This window comes from Sus scrofa, chromosome 9 (genome assembly GCF_054392235.1).
Source record: "Sus scrofa isolate SSC_HxYL_T2T_F1_AM1 chromosome 9, Sscrofa_HxYL_maternal_Yorkshire_Landrace_v2.0, whole genome shotgun sequence".
NCBI lineage: Eukaryota > Metazoa > Chordata > Mammalia > Artiodactyla > Suidae > Sus > Sus scrofa.
The window spans coordinates 72,786,464-72,799,701 of record NC_139391.1 but is presented as its reverse complement, the minus strand read 5'-3'; the positions used below and the strand labels follow the sequence as shown (position 1 = coordinate 72,799,701).

General features: G+C 40.6%; 1 protein-coding gene across 6 annotated transcripts in view; it reads right to left on the bottom strand.

Annotated features, from left to right (window-relative positions):
- The window catches only part of CR1 (complement C3b/C4b receptor 1 (Knops blood group)), a 60,809-nt gene that overhangs the window by 12,888 nt on the left and 34,683 nt on the right, over positions 1-13,238 (bottom strand). For 3 of the 6 annotated variants that reach the window (XM_084976927.1, XM_084976928.1, XM_084976931.1), the window contains 9 exons: positions 12,175-12,351; positions 11,982-12,084; positions 10,563-10,648; positions 7,721-8,119; positions 5,609-5,785; positions 5,427-5,529; positions 3,878-3,963; positions 1,703-1,930; positions 288-464 (listed from right to left, as the gene is read on the bottom strand). In XM_084976927.1, coding sequence (XP_084833053.1) covers positions 288-464; positions 1,703-1,930; positions 3,878-3,963; positions 5,427-5,529; positions 5,609-5,785; positions 7,721-8,119; positions 10,563-10,648; positions 11,982-12,084; positions 12,175-12,351 — 1,536 coding nt within the window. The remainder of the gene's footprint in view (positions 1-287; positions 465-1,702; positions 1,931-3,877; positions 3,964-5,426; positions 5,530-5,608; positions 5,786-7,720; positions 8,120-10,562; positions 10,649-11,981; positions 12,085-12,174; positions 12,352-13,238) is intronic. The other 3 variants (XM_084976929.1, XM_084976930.1, XM_084976932.1) reach the window with 1 other exon arrangement.

The following is a 13,238-nucleotide window of genomic DNA, read 5'->3' as shown; positions in this document are numbered from 1 at the left end:
AGCAGAATTTCTGAGACTTTTAGGCTGTAGAAAGCCCCATGATCCTGTAATCACACAGCCATAGGACTAACTCCTCCTTAACCTTAGGAATAACAGCATGTCTGAAATCCTTCCTACCTCATCCCTGCCCTTAGTCTAGTGTTTCTAAAAAGTAAAAACAGGAAAGAAACAAAGCAAAATCAGTTAATGTAGTTTTGTAAAGTCAAACCCCCCAGAAATGATCTCTCAGCTTTTTTAGCCTCATATGTATCAATATTCCATAAAACCCCAGCAAGAATGCAAAATACCTTTGCAATAAGAATCAAATGGACTCCAGGTTCCCTGGTGTGTACAGAAGATGAAGGCCTTTCCCACCAACATGTAGCCTGGGTTACAAGTGTATTTGACTATCATCCCAGGAAGATATGGAGAAGCGTGTCCTCCAATATGGTGGCCATTATGGATCTTGGGTGGATGTGGACAAGCTAAGAACAAATTCCCCCAAAACACACACGAAAAACATTCAGTTAAACTTGGAAGTATGAATACCCCAACACAACTAATAATATCTCTGGTTTTTAGAACCACATGAAAACTCCAGGCAGGCAGGTCCCAAGGCACAAAATGTTTGCTGATCACTGGGAAGACCAGTTCTCTAATGCCAGACCTCTCAGCCTTTAAACAGGACCATCTGTGATCTCTACCTGTAAACTGCATCATGTGGGAGTACCACTGGGATCCACACACTACCAACTCAATGCAGCCTATATTCACTGGAGGATGGAGCTTGTGTGGATAATCACAGCTACAAATCGTTGCCCAATACTAGTCATTTAAAGCCAGACTAATGAGCAACAGAGGCCAAGAGGACCACCTTACACTCCAATTCTCCAGGGCATCCTAAGTTCCCCTCGCTAACGGTAAGATGAAGGGTCAAGAAAAGGCCGTCATGGGGCTCCCATAGTGGCTCAGGGGAAATGAATCTGACTAGTATCCATGAGGACCCAGGTTCAATCCCCGGCCTCGCTCAGCTGGTTAAGCATCTAGGGTTGCCGTGAGCTGTGGTGTAGGTCGCAGGCTCAGCTCAGAGCTGATGTTGCTGTGGCTGGAGCATAGGACAGGGGCTACAGCTCCGATTCTACCCCTAGCCTGGGGACCTCCATATGCTGTGGGTACAGCCCTAAAAAAACAAAAAAACAAAAAAAAAAGAAAAGAAAATGTAGTCACAGGCTGGAGCAGAACTCAGAAATAACAAAAGTAAGATTAATGCCCACATCAGAGTTTCCCTAATTATTTCTACAGCATTATCAATTCTGAAATATGTTACTGATATTAGCACATTTTTTTTTGCTCTGTACACCCATCTACCTATATGAAGACAGCTTAATAGAGCTGGCATAGCAGTATTTTTTTTTTTGACATTGGTTTTTAGTGGTTTGAAATATTGCCTATAAAATCTGGGCTTCATGGAACTCTCCACTCCCTCCTCTCCTCACCATCCCACACATGCCTAGCCCCAGAGGAAGGGTCATCAGAATACCACCTCCTGGGATATGGCCTGGGCGTTTAGAACATCTGTTATTCGTCTAGAAGGTAGGTAATTCTGTTTCAGACATTCATAACAAAGCTCTATTCACAAACAAAAAGGACTGTCACTATAGAAAGATGGAAGTTTCGCCTAGACATGCTGATCCTTCTAGGACATGGGGAAATGTGCACTGACCAGAAGGACCAGAAAGTTCACAGCGAGGGGCGGGGCCGCTCCAAACCCCATTCCCTTGACTGTCACTTGTGCAGTGGATGGTGCTCTTCCCAATGAGGCTGAAGATCATTCCTTTGGCTGGGTGGGCGTCACACATGTAACTAATTTCTTTTCCATAGGGAATATCTTTCAGAGAAGTTCCTGTGTGTTTCCCATTAAGGATAGCCGGAGGATTTGGACAAAATATTTCTAGAAAGAACACAAAATCTTTAGGTTCCATTAGTTTCAGTTGAAAAGGTTATACAATAATGATGCCCTATGATTGTTGTATTAATACATTCTTTTTCTATGAGAACATAATTACATTATATGGAATTTAAATACGCAAGGCTTTCTTTGAGAAGGAAAGGCTAACTCAGGTGAGTCTTAAATTACAGTTTACTGTGAAAGGCCAAAATAAGCTCCAGGTAGCTAAGTTTGTAATAAATTTTGGAAGTTAATTTTTTTTTCAGCAGCCATTTTATTGCCTAATTTATGTCAAGCATCATAAGAATCCTGGGTTGACAATGGGGTATAAGACAGACAAGGCTTTAGACCTCAAAGACTTGAAGTCTGAGGGAAATCTTGGGGAAGCTGGTTAAATGTGGACTAACAGTTTCAGCAGATGTAAATTTTTTTTTTTTTTTTTTTTGGTGACTCAAGACCATTATTGTCAGTACCAATATCAAATATACAGTAGTATCCTTATAATATATTGATTTGTACAGTGCTCTTTACAGCCAGATTAAAGGGTTCCAGGGAGCCTTTTCTCCTCCTTCTTCTCCTCCCATCCCCCCATTACTTCTTCTTCTTCTTCTTCCTCTTCTTCTTCCTCCCTATTCTTCCTCTTCCTTTTCTTCTTCCTCCTCTTCCTCTTCTTCCTCTTCTTCCTCCTCTTCTTCTTCCTCTTCCTATTCTTCCCCTTCTTCTTTTTCTTCTTCTTCCTCTTCTGTCATTTCTTTCTGTCAATGTATCTGTTTCTAGCAGTTCCCTCCCTAAAATTATTTTGATGCTTTTAATCTGATAGCAATTTAGGAAGAGATATCAGAGCTTGTCAGCAATGTGTGTATAAATAAACTAAGGGCTTCAGTCTATCAAATAAAGATGGACTTCTCATACCTGGATTTTACTTATAGGTTTGTTTTTCCAAAGGTTACTTATATATTTATTTTTAGCTTTATATGTCACAGGAAGGCTGAGTCTGCTAGATAGCTAAATTTAACACATATTGAATATGCTTATAAAATTCCATGATAATCCCATAAGATGTTCCAACAGATTTCTAGCATGACATTTTAACAAAATCCAAAATAAAATCAAGAAAAAGACATTTTCCAATCATCAAGAAAAAGACATTTAAAAAAGTCTCACCTTGCTTTAGTAATCAGAATAGGATAAATCAGTATTGTTTTGGTCCTCAAAACACTTTATATATTTATCAGTTTCTGAATCTTTATTTAAGTTGGTTTTATTGAAATTTAGGGCTCCTCACTAATCATTTCAAATACTGACTGACCTCCCTGCACCATAGTGATATATCATCTAACTGCTTTTTCCACAACACATCAATTTTTGACATGCTATTTTATATCTTCTATTTTTAATTTGTTTACTGATTAATTTTCTTGTTTGTCATCTGCCTCCACAAGTAGAAAATGAACTCCATGAGAGCCGGGGTAAGGCTTTCCTATTCAGCACTCTCCCCACATGGAAAGTCCTGGCACATGGAAACCTTCCTCAGTAAATATCACAGACTAAATGAGACTGAAGAGCTAGTTCAGATATGTGAGGGGATAAAACAACATAAAAGTTTAAGAGAGATTCCTCCTTGGTGATAAAACTGAAAAAGTAAATAAATAAATAAATTTGGGTGTACCCTTATGTCATCTAATTTCTCCCCACATATTCCCCACAAAATTCAACCCCAGCATTAAACTAGTTATTTACAGATGAGTAATATGAACACATGAGATATAAGAACAGCTAGGCCTTTTTTTGTGAAATTCTAACAAAGGAGTATTTTCATCTAACAAAGAAGTATTTTATCGCCGACTTAGTTAAACAAAGATCCAGACAACAGGTGACTCCATGAGGTGAAACATACTGGAAAAACAGAAGGGCAGTTATACAAGCTGCAGGGTTACTCTTTCTACTCACGTTCACACACAGGAACACTGCTGTTCCAAAGGGTTTTCATTCCAACCAAGACACAATGGCTAGCAGAGCTGCCTTTTAATCGGAACCTAAGGGACAAAAGGGTAGCAAATGGGGGGCCAATTCCAATATCTGCCTTCCTCCCTTCAGGTCCTCACTCAGCCTAAATACCATTTGGGTCTTAGGTTCAGAACAAGCTGAAAGTCTCACTTCACTAGGGACCTGAATTCAGTAGCTGGCAGGAATTCAGAAGCCAAATTCTTCCAAAGTATCATGGTGTTCGGTGACAAACAAGGCAATCAGCACTTGTACATTAACAATCAAACAAACCTCCTAGTCCAGGGTCATCTCAGAAGTCCCTGAACACTGAGCTGGACTCTGTCTGTGCCCTAGACCCACTCCCCATCTCTCGCTGATACCCCTCTGACATCCCTCTTATCCTCATTAGTGGGGCATGACGAAGAACAGCCCCTGATCTTGGTGAGCAAAGCAGAGAACATCTGGAAAGAGGACCTACATTGTTCTTCTTGCCATAGCTGTAATGGCCTAAAAGAGGCTCATAGAAGTTTTGCCACCCTGAAATGCCCAGTTTATAATTGGATCCCATTGTCCCAGTGTCCCATTGTCTGCTGATCATTACTGGGTGGTAGACTTTGTAAAGTCAAAGATTCCTGAAAATTGGAGTTCCCATTGTAGCTCAGCAGAAACAAATCTAATATCCATGAGGACACAGGTTCAATCCCTGGCCTTGCTCAGTGGGTTAAGGATCTGGCGTTGCCGTGAGTGGTGGTATAGGCCACAGTCGAGGCTTGGATCTGATGTTGCTGGGGCTGCGGCGTAGGCCAGCGACTACAGCTCTGATTCAACCCCTAGCCTGGGAACCTCTGTATGCTGTGGGTGTGTCCCTAAAAACACACACACAAAAAAAAAATCCTTGAAATTATTAAAGATTACTGCTGTATTGCCCCATCTTGTTACCTCCCACAGACAGATAGTGCATTCTTCTCTGAGTAATAGATCCATAAACAACTGATAATATTGCCTGAAACAATAACACTGGCCATTATGATTCTAAAATCAAAGACTTCACTGATGCAAAGAAACATGATTGGATTAAAATACTTAACCCATATACTATTACAATTTCCACTACTGATTAGCTTTTAGTTTCCTAAAACAACCCTTGCCTGATTTACCATATTGCAAACAATTTTTTTTCTTATACCTCAAAATTTTCATTAGCAAATTTCCCACAGGACTATAATTTTCTTCCCCCAAACAAGTATTTCCCCATTTACTTCAATTTCCAACCATGAATTCAAGACTAATATCTATATGTATGTTATATTCAACACTGAACTGTGTGTTCCACTTTCTTTATATCCTGATAGTGATGCCCCCATGGCCCAACACATATCAAAACTGCAGAGAAGTCAGTTGCCCCAGGTACTTCTATTCCATAGGTTAGCCTCTCTTTTTGAATTAACTCCTGAACCCAAAAGAATCACTATCCAGCACTGTGTTCCTGGTCTCTACTCCAAGTCACACTCACCCCTCTTCACAAATGAAGGACACTTTTGCCCCAAGTTGGAAATTCAGTGGAAAGAGCACCCGTCCATTAGGGAGCTGGTCCAGGAAGTCAGCACATGATTTCACTAGGAAAAAACACAAGAGTGAGCTGTCCCTGTGAAGGACAAAAAGATTAGTCAGTAAACCAGATGAAAGTACAGGTACCTGCACATCTGGGGGCTGCTGGGCTCCAGTCTCCCTGGGGTGTACAGTGCAGAGAAGCAGTCCCTCTGAGATCATAGCCGGGCTCACAGCTAAAAGATACTTCCTGCCCAGGAAAAAAGTCATCCCTGTGGCTTGAAGTGTGTTTGCCATGCAGGATTTCTGGAGGTGGCTGACATACTGGGGAAAGAATAGTAAAAATACCTGTCAGTTATGGGGAAATACCTTCTACTCTATCATGTGCCTGCCAGGAAGCTTAACAATCCTACTTACAGAGTATATTTTAAAAGAAAAGATGACTGGCAATGGGGACCTGCTGTAGAGCACACAGAACTCTACCCAGTATTCTGTGATAATCTATGTGGGAAAAGAATCTGAAAGAGAATGGCTATGTATATATGTATGGTTGAATCACTTTGTTGTTCAGCAGAAACTTTTGCAACCTTGTAAATCAACTGTATTTCAATAAAACTTTAAAAAATATTTACAATATGCTCTGTACTTTAATAAGTACAAACAAAATAAAACAAAACAAATGAAAGAAAAGATTTGCTACTTCAGTACCCACAGTTTCACCAAAGCACAAACTAAGGACACAGCGTTGAGCTGTGACTAGAATGAGCATTTCTCTGATACTTTGCCCATGTTTTTGCTATTAAAACATTCCTGGAGTTCCCCTCGTGGCTCAGTGGTTAACAATTCCGACTAAGAACCATGAGGTTTCAGGTTTGATCCCTGGCCTTGCTCAGTGGGTTAAGGATCCAGCGTGGCTGTGAGCTGTGGCGTAGGTCGCAGACGAGGCTCGGATCTTGCGTTGCTGTGGCTCTGGTGTAGGCTAGTGGCTACATCTTCGATTAGACCTCTAGCCTGGGAACCTCCATATGCCATAGGAGCGGCCCTAGAAAGAGCAAAAAGAGAAAAAAAATAAACTAAAATAAAATTTAAGAAACTAAGTCCTGAGTTATTAAACAAACAAACAAACTAAATATTCTTAAGTCTACAACAGAATGTTCCTTTTGCTTTGTTAGACCAGCCATCCAGTCCAGGGCTGTGAGTGCTGGTGGCTTGTTCCACTCTTATACTTTCTAGAAAGCTATCCTTTCTAACCTCAGCAAGATAGACCTTCACCCAAGTGTCATCTAATAGACCCCTCACTTAGCTTATTTTACAGTCAGTCATGCATCCTCCTTCCTCTTTTCCCCCAGCCCCTCCTCCTGAACTATAAGCCTCTCCTGGATCCCTGTGTGCCAGCTTGGATTCTTCCCTGCTAAGCTAGCCATTTCAGCATAAGAAGTCCAGAGACATCACCAAGAACAAAATCCCCTTAAAAGAAAATAGCTATAGACTTTTAAAAAGAGAGACTATATTGGTGAGCACATATTTTGACTCAAATTTTGGCTGCTTGCATCCACAGACCAATTGATGTGTGCTCAGTGCATCAGAACACTTTTGAGCTTCAATCTAAACTATAAATACAGTGGAATAAAAATGAAAAAAAAATTTGCTTGGATTTGAGCACGTCCTCTCTTTCTGAGCCTTGGGGTTTTCAGCAATAACACGGGGGAGTTGGAATAGAATGATCACCATTTAAGGCTTTTTAATCTGATGCTATCATTTTTGTCTTCATGGTTCAGTTGCCTTCTGACCTACTCCAAGGATAAATGTCAATGTTATCATGCATTATTGTTTCACTGTACATTTCACTACACATTATCATTAGGCTCTGTAATCAGAAAAGCTCTTGTATTCCAGGACTTATTCTGTTATTTACTAGCTCTGTGACCTGGGCATAGTTATTTAACATCACTAAGACTCAGCTTGTTCAATGTAAATGGAGATAAGCATAGTTCCTATGTCATCTGTTTGCTTAAGTATCAAACAATATATGTAAAATGTGTGCATTAATTACAGATGAGACAGAGTAAGCATTACTTGACAAGTATTATTATCAGAGGTAACCAATAGTTTACTTTAGCTAGTATTATGTTTAGAGTGTTTATACCAGCTTCATGGTCCTTGCATGCCCCCACACACATACACAAACCCCTTCCTTGGTGTCAACAGCTCTTACCATTTACACCCCCAATACTCCCAGCAGAGGTGGATGAAACTCACCCCTGGAACATCTTGGCAGCTCAGGCACCCATGTGTTGTTGACCTTGCACTGAACAGTGTTGGACCCTCTCATGACAAAGCCAGGCTGACACGTAAATCTCACAACCTCATTTAAGGAAAGTAAACTCCTATTTCCTGAGTCTCTAATTCCATTTTCAACTTCTGGAGCTGTGCATTTATTCACAGAAATACACTGAGGAGGAAGGCTGCTCCAAACTCCACGTTGATTGTCTCTGCTGGTACAGTATATGGACTGTTCTCCCACAAGGTCAAAAAGCTTTTCTCCATTTGGCCCAGTGTGACACTGATAAGTTACCACTGCTGCATATTGAAAAACACTTCCGTTGCTGCTGTAGAATTCTCCATTGGCTACCGCTGGCGGTGGCTCACAAGATATACCTGGGATAAGAAAGAAAGTAGTACACAATAGTTTAACTTTTTTTTTTTTTTTTTTGTCTCTTGTCTTTCTAGGGCCACACCCACAGCATATGGAGGTTCGCAGGCTAGAGGTCTAATCAGAGCCAGAGCCAGAGCCACAGCAACGCCAGCCGAGCAGCGTCTGTGACCTACACCACAGTTCACAGCAATGCCAGATCCTTAACCCACTGAATGAGGCCAGGGATCAAACCCGCAACCTCATGGTTCCTAGTCGGATTCATTTCCGCTTCGCCATGACGGGAACTCCAGTTTAACTTTTTTTTAATACAACTTTTTAAGAGCAGTTTTAGTTGAGGAGCAAAATTGAAGGGAAGGCTTAGAGATTTCCAGTATTTCCTGCCCTTACAAACGCAGTCTCCTCCATTATCAACATTCTCCAATGGAGTGTTACAACCAATGAACCTACATTGACACATCATAATCACTCAAACTTCATGAGGGTTCACTCTTGATGTTGCATATTCTTTGGGTTTGGACAAATACATAATGGTAGGCATCCATCATTATGGTATCATGCAGAGTATTTTCACTGCCTCAAACATCCTCTGTGTTTTACCTCTTAACCCTACCCCCAGCTCCATCCTCTGGCAACCACTGATGTCATTATTGTCTCTGTCATTTTGCCTTTTCCAGAATTATTTTTTTCACTATGACTTATTTTACTATGAATTTAATTAACAAACGCAAACAAACACATCATTTTTAAAACTGTAACTAATTACAATACTGTTCTTCAGCTAATAATCGGACATGTTTACGAGGTTGAAATTTAGGTGTGGGTGGGTTCCGTGCATAGTAATTCCATGTAAAATCCATGTATTATTGTGTCTTATATACTTGTGATTTTAAGTGGATAACCTATGGGATTTTATCAGAGGTTGTTATTTACTTACTGCTGGGTTATTCTTCCAGCGTTTATTTATTAACATCTTTGCGGGTTAAATACACTACCTCTGGCACTACTCATCAAGTCAAGAGAGGAAAGATGAGTCATGTCAGCATCATGTCAGCATGTGCTAAAGATTTTTCTCTCCCTTTTCATTTACAATGAATTGGTCATTCGGGGTGCCTCTGCACATTACACTAGAACGCCAGGAGATTTTTACCCACACATGCTTTAGAAAGTGGGTAGATAAGACCTTGGAATTGTCCCTCATCCAAAGGAGTTGGCAAAATCTGCCCCACTCTCACTAGCAAGTTGCAGCAGCAACTGGGGGAAAAGCAAAACTGAAGAGTACAAAATAGGGTAGACATGCAAGAAGGCAGAGAATCTGTGGAAGTCTAGCCAGCCTAGACTGTGAGAATCAGGCACGCTCTCAGAAGAGAGAGATGAGTTTGGAGGCAGAGGCAAAGGAGGATCTCAAGGAATTAGTTCCTAGCAGCCTGCTAGGGACTGGGCTTTCTCTTCTGTGACAACAGAAAGCTCCCTCACAGAGGAAGTGGAAAGAAAAAATATGGATTTACTGCCTGGCTACCCAGTTGCAGCTGGTGGGGGGGGACCCATTTCTCTCCAGCAGCATGAATTTCTGAGAAGGGACCTCTATGTCTGCGGTGAGAGAGGGAAAAGGGAAAGAGGCAAATAATTATAACAAAGGCATTGAAGGAACACTTTCAGAGCTGTCCGCTTTGAGATTTCAGCAGGGGGTATGCCCACAGACCTCTTGGAGTACCCTCATTGGAGGATTCCCCTGAAGTGCTGCAGGCACCCACATAAGCCCCAGTTGCTTTTTCCTATATGCAAATTTTTGTTTGTTTGTCTGTTTGGCTGATTGATGGATTTTTTTTTTTACCTTCCCTCCCATTGCAGCCCTGAGCCAGCTCAGGTTAAGAGAAACCAAAACTTTTTATTTTTTATTTGAAATAGTCTATTTATGTTTGCTTTTTCACTTGTTTTACGTATCCTTTTCTCTGCACAAGAATATAAACAACATGGGAGCAGGGACCCATTCTGTCTTGTTTACAGGCATATTCCTAATGTCTAAAAGATTGATTAGCACATAGTAGGTACTAAAAAAATTTGTTGAAAGAATGAGTATATGAATTGGTGGGTGATTGAAAAAAGCTGACGTGACTATCGTCTTTGAGAAGAAAAAAGGAAAAATTGACAAAGTTTCAGACCATGAATTTCTCCCCATCTATGAAGCATTTCTCTTCATTTATAACAGTTTGCTTATAAATATTTCTAGAATGGTACCCAAAACCCATGATGCTCAGGTTTATTTCTCCCCTCCTCCCCCCCAAAAAAAACTCTTTGTAATTATTTCAACAAATAAATTTTTCTATCAAAAACAAAAACAAACAGAGAGGCAGACATTGGATAATTTCACAGGGAAAAAATGCCTTAAGAAAACGAAATAAAGCAAGGATAAAGTTGCAGGCCTAAACCAATATTCTTTCCACTTACGTTCACACACAGGAACAGTGTTATTCCAAAGGCTTTTCATTCCAACTGAGATACAGTAACTGGCTGAGTTTCCCTTTAACTGGTACCTAAGGGACAAAGCAGTAGTGACTGGGTGAGCACACGGTTTCTCTCTTCCATCTATTGACAGATCTCAGCTTTTCCCTTCTGCTGAAATACAATTTAATTCCTAAGTTAAGTCCCGGGTATAAAAGCTTGGCTCGTTTGGTTTCTTGGCTGATAGCAGCTTAGAAACCAAAACATTGAAAAAGACGGCTGCTTCCAATGAGGATAAAACAAAATGACTGTCAAAGCTTAGTTATCAGACTGACCTGAACTAAAGAAGGAACAAAAACATTGACAGGGATTTCTTTGGTCTGGACTTGGACCTTATGGAGGCCCTCTTACCCTAACTCTCTCTGACAAGCCCCCCCCCCTTTTTTTTGCCATTAGGAGAAACTTTGACCTCTAACACCAAGTGTAGCATGCTCCTCTCTTAGTAGATCAGGGGGAAAACAACTCTCACTTTAAGCTGACAAATCAGACAACATGAGGAAAGAGATCAGGGATTGTTCTTTTTGCCAATATATTTGGAACGTTCCTGAAGGAGACTCATGGCCTATTATTGAAGAGTGAAGCCAAGTTATCTATGAAAAAGAAGACACAGTCAGGAGAGAAGATTCTTTGGAGGACAATCATCCTAAAATATCTGGTTTATTGTGAGACCAATGGCCTCCTGGATTGCGTCCAGTCTTTATTGGGTGACTGGTAACTGATGCTTGTCAAAGAGCCCTTGGAATATATGGAGAACATCTGCTCTGTTTGTGCTTTCTACCTGCTGGTGGTGTCAGAACATAACCTCAAGATCATTTAGAGTCACACAAAGAGTTAATGATGTTACTTGAAATATGAACAGCAGTTTTCATGCTCTTGCAACTTAGCCTAATACTAAATAAATGATATATAATTAGATTTAAAAGTGCTTCTGCTTACTCTTTCATTCTTAATTACAAATCCCACTATTGACTGGTTTAAAAATTTCCTGAATCATTTTTCTTATAAATAATGTTCATATATACATACATATACATACACTTTCAAAACAATCTCTTTGGAATATTCACCTGTTCACTGCCCCAAATTACTATGTATTTTATCCATATACTTAATATTTCACCTAAATGTTCAAGATCTGTGCTGTTTCTGCTGTTCAATATATTTTCCGCTTTTACTTTTTAAGCATCTGTTCAAGGTTCCATCTAGTTCTTATCAAACTTCCCAATCATTGTTTTAGATATTAGTCTCTTTTAGTACTTTTTCTCCATTAGGGAGTCCCCCTTTTGGATAAATCCCATTCCCCAGGGTGTCAACATATCAGCGTCCAGCACTGTGTTCCTGGTCTCGATTCCAGGTCAGACTCACCCCTCATCACAAACAAAGGACACTTTTGCCCCAAGCTGGAAATTCAGTGGAAAGAGCACACGTCCATTAGGGAGTTGATCCAAGAAGTCAGCACATGATTTTGCTAGGGAGAAAAGAAAGAGACACACAGGAGTGAGAGGTCCCTATGAGAGACAAAGAGATCGATAAGTAAACCAGTCAAGAGTACAGGTACCTGCACATCTGGGGGCTGCTGGGCTCCAGTCTCCCTGGGGCATACAGCGCAGAGAAGCAGCCCCTCTAAGATCATAGCCAGGCTCACAGATGTAGGACACTTCCTGCCCAGGAGAAAAGTAGTTCCTATGGCTTGGGGTGTGTTTACCATGAAGGATTTTTGGAGGTGGCTGACATACTGGGGAAAGAACAGTATAGTACCCATCACTTACAGGAAAATATCTTTTGCTAAATTCTAACTATTCCAAGGACTTAGAGACTCATAATTCAAGGCGTTCAAGTATAAGAAAGGAAGTTGAAAGATATTCCAGTCCCCTTGTTTTACTAATGTGAAAGTTAAGACTAGGGAAGAGATTTGCCCAAAACTTCACAGCTAGTGAGAATTAGAACCCAGTTCTTCCCAGTTCTAAAATGCATTTGTTAGTCCACCAGGTCCCTTCTTCTACAGCTGGATATTCAGTATAGGGTCATTAGTATTCCTGGGCTACCGCACTTGCATATTTGCTAGAAAGTGTCCAAGGTACAGGTTCATCTTTCAGGTAATAAGAAGGTTCCCTGAGCCGTAATCCCCTCATCTCTCTCTCTCTCTCTCTTTTTTTTTTCAATTCTATGATCAAACTGTAGTAAGAATTCACACTTTTATCTCTGTTTGTCTTCCCAGTTTCTCTCTCACTGGTTGTAAAGGCTGATATGGGTTGGTGGAAAAACTGTAAGCTCCCTCTCTGTCCCTGTGCATGAGCCAGTAAAACATTTATCAGTCCACTTCTAGAATCCTTTTTATGATAGCTCTTGTGGCATAAGAAGAAAGACATGCAATCGAGAACAAAATCTCCCAACTAAGCCAACCCTGATAAGGAGAGGACACACTTTTAGAGAGTATTCAACTCAAGGTGTGACTGCCTTCATTCACAGTCCTTTTGGTGTGTGCTCAAGGCATTAGAACTCATTCGAACTTCAAACTACCCTATAGTTATTAAAGATGAAAGAAAAATGTGTTTCATTTTGAGCTAGTTACTTTCACTTTCAGATTCTAATGGTAAAATGCAAGGGGTAGACCAGAACAGA